This window comes from Adiantum capillus-veneris, chromosome 26, assembly GCF_014529385.1.
Source record: "Adiantum capillus-veneris isolate H3 chromosome 26, ASM1452938v2, whole genome shotgun sequence".
Taxonomy (NCBI): Eukaryota; Viridiplantae; Streptophyta; class Polypodiopsida; order Polypodiales; family Pteridaceae; genus Adiantum; species Adiantum capillus-veneris.
Window position 1 is genome coordinate 130974276 of NC_140956.1, and position 14126 is coordinate 130988401.

General features: G+C 46.8%; 1 protein-coding gene across 2 annotated transcripts in view; it reads left to right on the forward strand.

Moving 5' to 3' along the window:
- RECQL3 (DEAD/DEAH box RNA helicase family protein) overlaps window positions 1-3807 on the forward strand; it is a 156182-nt gene extending 152375 nt beyond the window's left edge. For both annotated transcript variants that reach the window (XM_086502269.1, XM_086502268.1), the window contains 6 exons: window positions 1586-1651; window positions 1735-1865; window positions 1995-2083; window positions 2617-2747; window positions 2890-2999; window positions 3110-3807. In XM_086502269.1, the coding sequence (XP_086358395.1) occupies window positions 1586-1651; window positions 1735-1865; window positions 1995-2083; window positions 2617-2747; window positions 2890-2999; window positions 3110-3587 (1005 nt within the window). In that variant the 3' untranslated portion in view covers window positions 3588-3807. The remainder of the gene's footprint in view (window positions 1-1585; window positions 1652-1734; window positions 1866-1994; window positions 2084-2616; window positions 2748-2889; window positions 3000-3109) is intronic.
- Window positions 3808-14126: the final 10319 nt, after the last annotated feature.

The window sequence follows — 14126 nt, forward strand, 5'->3', positions numbered from 1 at the left end:
CTGATGTCGTGAATTCAGAAGGGAATGTGCTTCGTTTTGACGAGATGGCACGCACTTTTGGTTTAGGCATGCATTATCGACCTCTCTGGCGGCAATTGCACCTCATGCTGGCTGACCTACTCCCCATTCCACCTCTGGCTGATGGAGGCCGTATCATGGATTGGCGTCTGCATCAATTCAACTTCGCTACAGTTTTTGCTTGCCAGGTTTACAACATTTTGTTGCCCGATCCGTGGCTTGCGGACCACTGCAATGCCCTATGGTCACTACAGCGTTCCACCCGGTGGTGGCAGAAACCCCTTACTGCCATTTGGAAGAGCCATTTGCCTCTTAAGGAACGTCTATTTTTGTGGCGTTGCTTGATGGGTGTGCTGCCGGTTGGTTCTTTTCTGCAAAAGCGTCGGATCAGCCCCTCACGTTGCGTTCGTTGCTCTGCTTCCGAAGAATTTGTTCAGCACTTGCTATGGGATTGTCTCTGTACTCCAGTCTTTATTGCTTGGGTTTCTACACTCATGCGTCTCCGTCGTATGGGTCAGATATTGGGCCTTCTGGAGTATTTGGCGCCAACGCAACTCCCGCATGTTTGACTACATTGATCTGGACCCTTTCCCCTACTTTAAGATGTCTCTTTGGCAATCCTTGCGCCTTGCCCTCGCTGCTGGGGATATATCCCCTGACCTTTATCAGCTTTCTTATGTTTGTTTCTAGAACCTTTTCATACTTGAACACATTGGTGTTCACCCTGATGTATAGACTTCTTGTTGTGGGTTTTCCTTCTTTGAAGGTTTCCCACTTGTAAATTAATCAAATGCACTAAAAATGTTTGACCCCACATGCTACAGTAAGCATAAGTATGCATAATCCACTGTCATACCAATTGGCCGCTCAGAAACTGTGAAGTTATGCAAGGGAACCCATCAGGTAGTCCACGACTCACAATGAGACACAAGACACAAGGAGGTAGATCAAAACAAATTATACTAAAATGCATGCATGAAGTTATGCATGCTCTTGAAGAAAGGATCTACAATGACATCATGAGCGACAACAACCCTATGATGCTTTGAGCAAGTCCTACAAATGGAGATCCCTACCAGGATTCAGGCTTACGGTGATCTTCCAAAGGTAATACAAAAGTTCAAATGTCAAAGGGTGAAGACCGTGAATAAGCTATGCTTAGCAAACAAGATCAATAGGTGAGTGCTTGGTCAGGCCCGCAATTACCAGCATACAGGAAAACCCCTTGCCATATTTGATTGGTAGGGGCAGCCGACATATTGAGACAGCTGAGGCTGTACTTTTATGTACATGAAGCACAAGGTCATCTGTCAACAAGCAATTGTACGACGTTTCCTATGTATATTTTCAGTGTAGCTGTGAATATGCTTGAATTCATACTTTTACTTATTATTGCCGTCGAGATTAAACTGTATGGTCAAGGTGATTGTGTCAGTGTATTTAATATTTGTGTTCACGTCACAGCATCCCTTGGGTTTCTTGTAATTTGGCAGTGACTGTTTTTCTGCATCTTTATGTGAAGTACTTCTCTCCATAGAGGGCCTCACGGCAGTCTTTTGCTTTTCAGATAGCTGCATACTGTGATTCAGCAGGTTGCCGAAGGCAAAAACTTCTTAGTCGCTTTGGAGAACAGGTTACTATTTCTGTGAGCATTTTCCTGCACACACTTTGATCTTGGGTTTGCTCCCTTTTAAGACCTCCTAATTTTATGCAAAGGTAACTACTGCACTTTGTGCAAAGACTTGTGACTTCTGTTGTCATCCGTCGCAAGTTTCTGATAATCTGCAGCAGCTCTCCGAAATTAAAAGCACTGGGGGCCCTGGCAAATATCATGTGTACATAAGCAGGTCTGTCTATTTTTTACGTGTTTCAGGTACCCCCTGGTCATGTGCTTTTATTTTGGCATTCATTACCGAGGCTGAAACAGAACCATAGTTTTGCAAAATTTTATTACCCATGGCAGATTGTCATTTCAGCAATGATGGAGGGGCTAGAGGCTTTGAGAGCGAGTTCTGGAATTTTTCTGATGAAGATGAAGCTGAGGAAGACATATCCAGTTCTGATGGTAAGCAGTTACTCTTAATTCAACATAAACCTCTCTCTCTCTCTCCTTTGACATAATAGAGCAAGGGTCCAACGATGCCATAAATCAGTTTAAAGTGCCTCTTTCACCTTGTGAGAAACAAGGGGTAGTGAAGGTTCAAAGTTTTTAGGCAATATTTCTTCAGGTTGGCAGCTATGTTTTGCAAGAATGACCCCCATATATGGGCCTTTGGTAAGAAGCCTGGAAAGAGGCCCCTTCCTCCCTTTATAGACATAGAGATCTGGGTAAACCAAAATCAGACTACCAGTAATAAACAAGACAAAATGGAGCAACAATCTGGTGCTACTCTTGCTGCTCCAGAATCCTGATTTTCTATCATTCAGCGGATCGAAGTCCATTGCCTTTCTCAGGTTCACATGGAGCTTTAGCCAGCACTATTGGTGATGTAGTTTGCGCACTTTCACTCATAGCAGAAAGAGTAGTCTCGTCTGTGAAAATGGTTAATAGAATCCCTATGAATGTAATTCAGCCGTTTCTTATCCGTTTTCATTCAGATGAAGCAACAGAGATGGCAGGTGCGGTTGTTAGAAAGCAGAGACAAATGAACAAGCAACTCGAGTCAAAGCTTGATTGTCTCTTGGAAGCTGAGAGGGAATATGATAAGAGACAGGGAACCAAATCTGAGGTGATCATATTTACCAACTCTTAATTCCGCTGAATTACCCAAAACTTCCAAGTGGACAAGCTTAGACAAGCTTTTAGTAGCTGCCTTATGTTTTGTAAAAGTAACCTTGACTCTGTTTTTAAATGCACGTCGACTAAAACAGACAAGCAAGGACAACGAGAAAAAGTTGGTTACCCAGGCTATACGAGAGGTGGCCATGCAAAAGCTCACGAAGTCGTTGGAACAAGCACTTGAGCGCAATCAAACAAGCAGGTCCTACTCTCAGAGCTTGGATTGCTTATTTCAGTGGTTAAATGCATGTCTAAGAAATGTCAAAAACATTTGATTTGGACTACCTTTGTGTTTGTGTACTTTGGGAACAGCTTCAACAATGTAAAGATGATGGTGGAGAAACTAGAAACAGACTGCTTCAAGAAGTATGGGAAGTCTGGCAGATCCTTCTACAACTCTCAAGTCGCAAGCACCCTACGGTGGCTATCGTCTTGCTCTCGACAGGATCTCAGAGCACACATCCCTCAAGAAGCATTTCCAACATCTAAACAGGAAATTAATAATACCACAGGCTCATCCATGCCTCTGGATCCTCAGCTGCAATCTCAAGAAAAAGCATTGCAAATCCGTGGGCAAAAAGAAAAGTTCGCATCTGAGGCAGTTAAGGGTCTATCTGTGAGTGCTCAAAGCATCTCTTCAAAAGCCAATGTATTAACCATCACAAAGGTAGATCACAAACGATCGATTGATAAGGAGACTAAGGAGGTTTCTTCTTCAACGAGCGATGCTCGTCTTCCCTCAATACCCTCCTTTGCTGACTTCATGAATAAGAGACACAAGCAGACATAGGAAGGGAATATCTTCCCTTTTCTAAGGATTCTTTAGGTGACATTGAGAGAACAAATATGTGATTGGAAGTATTTCTCCCATATGTGGATCCTTCATGTGTACAACATGGCATTGGAGCACCCTCCCTAACCATTTTTGTAGCACTGGACTGCATGCTACAAACAGTTTACGTTGGGAATCTCCCCTTGATTGGGTATGAAAGGAAGCCTTTCCTGTTCAACTGCTCAACTGCTCAATTTGTTTTATAATGTATTTGTTCTAATTGTTCTAAGATTCATCTCACTCAATTTGATGCTTTTATTAGTTTAAAAACTTAAACTTGAGTACATCATAAAACTAAATTTAGTTTGAAAGTGATTGCTACTTGACCTCTTAACTTCGATTCCTCTGTATAGGGGAGAAATTTCATATTGACATAATGGAGAAAAGGCATGTGAAGGAGACTTTTTAGAGAGTTTTAGGTTTAACAAAAGAATGTGTATTCTCCCACATCCACAATCTCTCTCTCCCCTGCCCCTCGCGCTTCCCCCCTGCTGCTCCCGCACCCCCTACTGCTCTCTCCTCACGCTCCCTGCCCGCCCCTGCCCCTCGCGCTTCCTCCCTGCTGCTCCCGCACCCCGCTCCCTCTCTGTCGCGCTGCCCCCTCCCCCCCCATCTATCGCGCGCGCCCCCCCCCTCCTCTGCCTATCGCGGGGCCTCCCTCCTTAGTCTATCGCGCGCGGCCCCCCTCCTCAGTCTATCGCGCGCGCCCCCCCCCCCCCCCCCCCCCCTTAATTTAATGTTAGTTTTAACCCTCCCTCCTCGGTCTATCGTGCGCCTCCCCCCCCCCCCTAAATTTAATTTAATGTTAGTTTTAAAAGCCCCCCCCCCCCCCCCCCCCCCCCCCCCCCCCCCCACATTTAATTTGAATTAACTTAAATTTTTAAGTTTTTCAGCTATTCCCCCTCCCCCTATCTATCGCCCCCTCCCCCCTTCTGTCTATCGCGGCCCCCCTCCTCTTCCCTCTACAGTCTATCGCGCGCACCCACCCCCCCCCCCCCCCCCCCCCCCCCCCTTCTGTCTATCGCGGCACCCCCTCCTCCTCCCTCTTCAATCTATCGTGCGCCCCCCCTTTCCCCCCTCATCTGTCTATCGCGGCGCCCCCTCCTCCTCCCTCTTCAGTATATCGCGCGCCCCCTTTCCCCCCCATCTGTCTATCGCGGCGCTGTGGGTGCACGCGGCCTCTCAACCATGAGAAAGCTGAATAGCAAGGATGACCCGGTCAAGGATGCCATCCAAAAATGCAAAGAAGAACTGAGCGAGTCCATCTGCAAGATCAACCGCCACCTCTTAGGTACTATTAACGGCCTCGACGCACGTGTGGCAGCACAGGAAATCACGATACGTACACTCGAAGATCGCGTGAAGGCCCAAGATGAGGAAATCACACTACTCAAGAAAGAGCTTGCAGAGGTGCGATCGCAGAATGTCCTCGAAGAGGGAGAACTTCAACCCTCTGTCATCGAAGAGCTTAACACGATCAAGGAACAAGTACGGGCCATCAAAGAAGGTGGGGAGCAACAAAAAGAAATGACGACCTCGTGGGTAGATGTCATCACAAAGACCCAGCAGAAAGCAGAAAAGGCCGAAAAATGGATCGAGATTGTCAAGAAAGGGAAAGGCAAGGAAATAACTCCCACCCCCACACCAACCATCATCAACCTGACACTCGAAGAGGAGCAAAGGAGACGTGTGCGGGCCTTACACGTAAGGGTATGTGGCCTCAGAGACCAAGATAATGTAGACAAAGAGGTGAAAGAACTCATGACCTTGGTGGGGGTCAACGAGCAGACACATACAAGGGCTTGGAGAGTGGGCATCAAGAAAAGTGGGAGCAACGGAGAAACCTCGAAGGAAAGGGCACTCATTCTCCACTTCCCCTCCATGGAAGCGAAGAAAGATTTCTTGAAGAAGAGAGCGACTCTAAAGAAGACGGGCATCTTTCTTAGAGATGACCTCACCCTCTCGCAGATTGCTCATATGCAAGAAGTAATGCCGGAAATAAGAGCCGCAAGGGAAAAGGGGAAGATTGCCTTTTACAGGGATGGAAAGGTGGTGATATTGGAGCGACGCCCTGCATGACGGTGCGAGACCTATGGGACCACACTAAAGATGGCAACCTGGAATTGTAACGGGTCACTCCGTCTTGATGTAGGGGCCTTTGAGGATAGCTTTATGGGGAGAGACATCATTTTCTACTCTGAGATGCATCAAGCACCGGGACAATCCATGCCACAGGTGAGCGGATATAGATGGGAGACAGCCTGTAGACAAGAGACCAGATCGGAGCATCGAGGACGGGGCTCAGGGGGAGTGGCATTTCTATTCAGGGAGGAACTGCAACCAATGATATATATAGCACGCAAGGATGAACAGGCTAGGTACATGTGGGTGAGGCTTAGGGCAGAGACGGGCAGATACCTCTACATTGCTATTTGTTACTTCCCTCCTAGTACGTCGGTATATGCATCACCTAGAGGACAATCCCCCTTTGCTATTTTGGATAATGACATATGGGAGTTTTCCAAGGATGGGGACATTATTATACTAGGGGATTTCAATGCTAGGACTGCCCACCACCAGACAATATTCTATGATACTTCCGAAGAGATGCTCAGGGAGCTGGACGTCACAGAGATGGGTCTATCCAGACTATCACAAGATGAGGAATACACTGAGTATGGTAGATACTTGATAGATATGGGAACCGCACACAGATTGGCCATTGTGAATGGCCTACAAAGATTTTCGACAGCTGGAGGTTTTACTTGCTTTCCACACCGACATGGTGCGAGCACAGTGGATTATGTTATGGCCCAGCCAGGTCTCATCCCATTCTTTCAGGATTTCATGGTGGGCACTAGGCCAGTTGGAATAGCAGTTGATCATGCTATCGTGTCTTTCACCCTGACCTTTCAGTTCAGCACAGCTCCATTAGGTGGGGTCCCCATACACACTCGGTATACCTTCATGAGGGAGACGGATTTTGTGTATATGGATGAGATATACAGGCAGCTATGCACCCAGGAGCTGGGACGGCCACTAGATGAACTCACTCAGATTTTGACAGAGACGCTCCATGATGCAGCATCAGAGGCATACCCCCACAGCCAGCCCACACGGAGACGATCTGGGAACATGCCCCAGAACAGTTGGTATGATGAGGAGTGCAAAGAGACGAGGATCAAACTACAGAGGGAAGTGCTCACGGGTATTACCACACATCGACAGTCACGGATCTTTCGCCGCCTAGTGCGACAAAAGAAAAGGGACTATCTGTCTCAGCTAGAGCGGGATCTATATCAGCTATTTATAAGTCAGGACTCAGGCGAAGCATGGAGGCTATTCCACGAGCATTCACCACCACCCGTGGTCACCTCCACTGAGACATGGGGGGAATATGCCACATCTCTCTACACAGCATCAGGGCAACCACCTCTGCCGGACCCACTAGAGACGTGTCTAGAGACAGTTTCTTTCTTTACTGCGGAGAGGGTAAGGAAAGCCATTGACAGAATGAAGACAAGGAGAGCGCATGATCATGATGGTCTAGTAGCAAAGCATTTCATCCATGCCAGGGATATGCTTGCAGAGCTCCTGGCTATGATGTTTAATCGAGCCATGTATGAAGGCTTCCTGGAGACCTGGAGTATGTCTACGATTGTGCCTATTTTCAAGTTAGGAGATCCCATGATTCCCGCGAATTATCGCACCATCATGGTTGGCCACACATTAGCTAGGTTGTATGCATCCGTCCTTGAGCAGGAGCTGAGTAGATGGGCAGAGCGAGAGGGAATAAGAGCATCAGGGCAAGCAGGTTTCAGGAGAGGTTTCTCCACTCTGGACTAGATTCTGACACTCAGAGCTATTATTGAGGAGGGTAGACACCACGGCAAGAGAATCTATTGTAGCTTTGTGGATACCCGCAAAGCTTTCGACACAGTGCCGAGAGCCAGACTTATACAGAGACTACAGGACATGGGTGTGCCTACAGAGCTGATATGGGGTATTCTGGCTCTATACAGGACAGTGATGGGATGGGTACGCACCACTGAGGGAATGTCTAACATGGTCCACTCCACTATCGGAGTAAAGTAGGGATGCCCACTATCCCCGACTCTTTTTGGGATGTATGTGGATGAGTTTTCAGACTATGTAGAGCGGCAGGAAGACAAGGGGGCTCAGCTAGCAGGGACATGGATTCCACTGTTACTATATGCTGATGATATTGTGCTGATTTCAGACTCCCCAAAGGGGATGTAGCGTCATTTGGATGCTTCGCATACATTTGCTCGTGACAGTGGATTGTCGGTCAATCTGGGAAAAACCAAGGTTATGGTGTTCAACACCACACCACAGTGGGTCAGGAGGTCGGCACCCACATTTATGTATGGCCAGGAGACTGTGGAGTACACAGATGCATATACCTATCTTGGGGTAGTATTCAATGGACCGGTGTTTTCACTAAGGAGAGCATCAGAGACTAGACTGACGAGAGCATATGCAGCTTTGGGAGGACTGGAGAGGATGTGTTCGCAGGTTCAGTTTCAGGAACCGCGAACAAAGCTATGGCTCTTTGACACTCTAGTGACTCCAGCTATGCTCTATGGAGTTCAGGTATGGGGACCCTCAGTAGACCACCATGGGAGATCTGGTAATACAGATGGATGGCGATGTATGGAGAGGCCTCTGGTCTCTATGATCGCTCGGATGATTCGGGCTAAGGCCTCAGTACCACATGAGATTATCCGAGCCGAGCTAGCCGCCCCCCCCCCTCGTGGTGGAGGCACTGACGAGATCGGTGTCCTTTATGCACGGTTTATGGGATCTCCCCAGAGACAGATACGCTCGGCTTGCCCTGGAGTCATCTCGACAACTAGCTCTACAAGGCGATACAGCATATTGGTATGGACAGATGGCATCATGGTTCCAGTCGCATGGTCTCAATATGGATAGATTACCTCCGCTTCAATACTCCTTGGATGCACCCTCCTTGTCTCTCACACGGACAGAGATCACCAGGCTCATACGTCAGGATCTGATTCAACTAAATACCAGGAGCACATGGATACAACCGACACAGGAGTTGGGCACGAAGATGGCCTTCTACAGAGAGCATCTTCTCCAACTCACGGAGGACGGATTTGTGACTAGGCCACCATAGATGGATACACACTTATCTCATGGAATAAGATGCGCTATTGGACAGATACGCACATCCTCACATCAGCTCCAGATCGAGACTGGCCGATTCCGAGGGGTGCTGGCAGGAGCCAGGATATGTCACCTATGTAACTTAGAGCCAGAGACAGAACTGCACTACACATGCCACTGCCCAGCATACTATGAGATATGCGGACGCTTCCACTGCTTGTTTAGAGAAGGGTTCGGACCTTTTTCTAGAGTCATGAGATACAAGGATCAGAAGTGTCTCGGATTGTTCCTACTAGAGCTGCACAGACTTAGGGAGAGCTTGCTGAGGACACCAGGGGAAAGACAGTCTCAGAGACGAATCACAGAGTTCTTTACACCAGACAGAGGAGAGCAAACGGAGCAGTCATTACAGCCTACTCATACTAGAGGTACACTGCTTGACAGAGCCACTGAACTTGGCAGATCCATACGTCCACGACCTCGGGGGGTCTCCCACTACCGACGAAGGTTGCAACAGAAGATACAGATCACTCTAGCTCGACATGCAAGACGCCCAACCAGAGTTCTGACCATGGAGGAAGTCGATGAGATCCGACAGCGACCGATGAGAGATTTCATCTGAACCCACAAACCCCCCCTCCCCCCCCCCCCTTTTATTCCCTTTCTCCTTAGTGCCTTAGTGTTTTAGCGTTAGTTCTTTGTAACTTGGTAACTTTGTAACCTGGTAATTTCCATACTCAGACATGGTATCAGATTCACCAATTGTGACTTTTTGGTCTCATAGGTCATTTTGGCCTTTTGAAGACGTTAATATAACATTTCATTTCATTTCATTTCTCTAGGCTCCCATAGGATATATCTTTGTTTTGTACTGTTGTTAGGTTATTTTGTTACTTTGTTACTCTGACTTTGTAACAGATCCACCACATTGTAACTTTTTGGTCTCATAGGTCACTATGGCCTTTTGAAGACGTTAATATAACATTTCATTTCTATGGTGGATATATTCTAGTTGTATCTTATGATATATGGATTACCTGGTGCATATAATAAACGCCTAGGTTGAGAGAAAACATAGTATCTCTTGGATCTTCAAGAGCACAGAAGAAATCTGAAATTAGAGGTGATTTGATATATAAAAAAATGCATTCTTTGATGGAGTGGTATTGAACATGTCGAAGCTACACACACCAAAGAAATCTTTGACTATTGGAAAGAATGCCATGCATGAGTATACGAGGAAGAAAACGTTTGATGACTTGTGGGATTAGGAAGAAAACGTTTGATGGTTGGCTTTGAATATTGCAGACAAATATGCTTCAATCAAAGGTCCTCAAGTGTAGAAGGAAATGAAAGAGCTGAAGGCAGAAAGGGAAATCAACTCCTTCGTCCATATTATAGCAAAATGAAAAAATAAGAAGGAGAAAGCTTAGGGGATAGATGGGGTGAATAAGTTCGGTGAAGGAGAAAGCTTAGGGGACAGATGGGGTGAAAAAACACAAAAGAATTCCTGGAAATAAAATTGAAATGATGGATGCCACCCTTGAGAAGAGGTAAAGAGGAAAATGAGTGCATTGCTGATATGGGGAGGAGGACATTCTGCTTGTGGATGCAAAATCCTTGAGCAATAAAATGGGGCAATTTGGGATTATGTCGAGTTGTAATAACCCATTTTAAAGTTTGCAGACCCCATTGCAATGGATAAAGAGGGCCGTTTGAAACACTTGAGATCACTCTGGGGGGAAAGGATTCAATTGAATGAGGATTTGACTCACGCCTAGATGTCGCATAAAAAGAGTCCATACCATGCGTTCTAGAGGAAGAAAAAGGGAAATGTGTGTATAACATGCTGGTACAGTTATCCTTATCGATTGTCAATCTAGATGGCAGTACATGGCCTATGAGACCTTACAAATGACAATATCGAACTATAGTGATCAACTAGATTAGATGCAGTCTACTTAAGAGGACACATTGGGGGGGGGGGGATTAGATATTGTGATGTACATAGAGACACGTCAATGCCCTTCTAGCAGGTTCCCTGATGTTCTTCGTTCTGGATTACATGTGGACCACAGTCCAAGGCCTTGAGGAACGGTGGTTTTGCTATCTTGTTCTTTTCATATAGACCTCTAAACTGGTGTGGCATAATCCTAATGGATTAGCAATGCAAGTCTCCTACATGGCTTCAAAAAAATTAAATGCCACATTTCTCCCAGGATGTTCTTGTGAGGTTGTCACCAGCGTGTGACTACTATCTATCCTTTTTGTTGATTTCTTTCTTATTATCTATTTACTTTCACTTTTTGGAAACACCCCTCGGGAAATCTAACTGCCCTGCATTGCATAGCTAGTGTGGAACTGTCCAGAGGGAGTCCAGGCCTGAGGGCAAGAGAGCACTAAGGTTGGACAAGGACTATGGTTAGCCAAGTGGGGTCATTGACTAGCCAAAGTGGAATCCTTTGCTACAGAGGCTACATTTCAGTTTTGGATGTGGCCACAGTGTACAAAGAGGGTCGGATGACCTAGAAAGATATAATGGCAGCATCTCCTAAAATTTAGGGAACTGCTATTTTGGGACCTGAAAATGTCTTCGCGTCATTACGTGCAGTTTGACATGGGGATCATTTTGTTACTCTGTGGCCAAGTCAACAGAGGCTGCAGGTGAGATATTTTTAGACCCGAGGGTCTAAAGCGGGAAAATGCACAAATGAGTGACACTTGGCACTTTGAGGCCAGTTTACTACTTATAGAGAAGGCAAAAACGTGATTTATAGTTGGGAGGCTCATTTTGCAAGTCTCTGTCACAGGTTAAGAGCTATGGAGTGCTTGCTTTCCCTCTTATGCACAGTGCGGTGCCAGGAGTGATGCCCTGCACGCTACGCACTGCCCTCTCTCTCCCCTTTGGCAGTATGTTATGCCCCTCTAGTGGGCTCTTCATTTGACCAATGTACAGTTGTGTGGGTTCATGCGCGATTGCCGAGGCAAGAGCCTCTTGCACAGGTACTGGATTAGCTAGCGGCTAATCCCCCCGCAGGTACAGGTGAATTCGGAGAGGTTTCACGCCAGAAATCTCGTCCGATTCAAAGGGCAAGTAGCCCTACAGGTGCGGGAGCTCGAGGACTTGCTAGGGATGCGACCGGCACGCGAAACGGAGCCCGAAACAGTGAATTACAGCCTGCTGTGTATTTTTGCAGGTTTAGGGTTTTGGCCCTAAACGGACCCTAATACCCCCAGGAGGTTCGGGGACGCAAGGGGACCGCTGTACAGGCGATCTGGAGCATTTTCAGGGCTGAAAACAGAGAATTCAGCGTGCTGCAGATTCTCGCCAGGTTTTGCAAAGTGCCCGTATGCGTCGGGAAAGTCAGTCAATGCGTGGGAATACTGACCGTGAATGGTTCTAGTACAGTTATGCTGCCGAAATCGGGCTGGAACAGTGGAAATTCAGCCGAGTTTGTGCGGGGCAGCTTGTAGGAACCACAGCGTTTATTCCCTCTTTTGAACAATAAAGAAATACCGAAAGGGGCGCCTAAGTTAGGGGCCAATCTGGTGTCTGTCCACTCATACAGGTGCAATCTAGCAGCCTGTATCCCTCTCCCCTTTGTTGTGTCTTGAAAGTACAGGTAAAATAGACGACTAATAATGGGTGAAAGCTAAATCAAGGTTTAAAGTAAAGTCTACCGCCCTTTTTGGATTGAACAGGCCGGTTTCATGGTTCCATCGACGGGATTAAATCACTTTTTCCCATAGAAGTGAGCCTTGGTCAGTTTTGGGCTTGAAGACACAGGGGATCATAGACTAAACACAGGGAATTGTAATTATGGCTGACAGACCAGATGATGTGACTGAAGAGGTTTCCTCTTCACAGGGTCAACAGACACATGAAGTGGGTGAGTCGTCAAGACCACCACAGACTGATGATGATATATTCAGGACCCAGTTGGTTACTGCTGTGGCTATGTTCACACAAGTAATGCAGAATCCGAGGTTTTTAGCCTTTCTGCAACCTCCGGTTCCGTCTCAGCAAGTTGGGTCACTGGATCATATTCAAAAGCCTGTTAAGGCTCGAACACAGGTGATTCATACCGCACAGTCAATGGAAACACCTGTACACTTGACGGAGAACATGCAGTCTCCACAACGTATGCCTAAGGTGCAAGAACAGGTGGCTGAGATGCCAGTTTTTCACGCTGTACCAGTTCAGTCCGCCACCTTTCAACAGCCTATAGCTGGTTCTAATGGGCAGGGAAGCAACTTACAGGCTATGCAACAAGTCTTCCCACCACCTTCAGTACACCCTGGCTATTTTGGAGGTGGATCCGTATTCCAGAGCATGGCTGGTCATGCACCTGGAAATCAGTTTTATACGCCAGGAACAGTGTTTGCGGGTGCTCAAACGATGATGCCTAACCCCATGTACAGTGTCATGGGTATGCAACCAGGGTTTCAAAGCACTCAGGGACAATTTGGGATGCCACAAGCAAATTTTGGCATGGCTGGAATTACAAATCAGCAGCCAAATATGGCATTTCCAGGTCAAGTTAATAGCGGCCAAGGAACACAGATGAACCTTAATAGTGTTCCCATGTTTCAGTCACTTCCATATGACAATTTAACGCCGCTGGAGAGGCCAACTCCGTACAAAGAAGGTGGCAAAGGTGTGTCATTCACGACCTTTACAGGGTTTGATGACAGGAAGAAGGCTCTTTCATTCCTCCAGCAGTTTGATAAGGCCTATGCAGGGGGAAACTTTACAGAGGCTTCAAAGGTCCGCAAGGCAGCCACTTTCTTGACAGGGAATGCGGGACAATGGTGGACAACTTTATTGCTTCAAGGGCAAGCTCCGTCCACATGGATTTACTTCAAGCAGATTTTTGCAGCAGCATGGTTATCTGATGATTTCGAAGCAGATGTCATGACAGAATGGCACCAGCTTAATGCTGCCACTTGCAGAAATCTGGATGATTACAATCGGAAGTTTTGGAAAGCTCTACTTCCAGTAACTTCCTATAGGTTTGTGCCATTGACAGAACAGATTGAAAAATACTGTTGTGGCCTACCCAAAGGATTGAGAAAATACTGCACGAAGACAAAAGTCACTACTTTGACGCAGCTCATCGAGGTAGCAAACACTGGCAATGGTTTGCTCAAGGGAGAAGATTGTGAATTTAACACTGGCGTCAAGGCAGGATCAGGCAAGAAAAATTCAGCCAAGAAGCACGTTCCCAATGAGGCTCCTAAAGGGACTCAGGAGTCGGCCAACGCAGGGAAAGACAAAGCTACGGCTGAATCAGAAAAAGGACCAGCAAAGAAATGGAAAAGACGTTTTCCTCGCAAGTCAGAAGA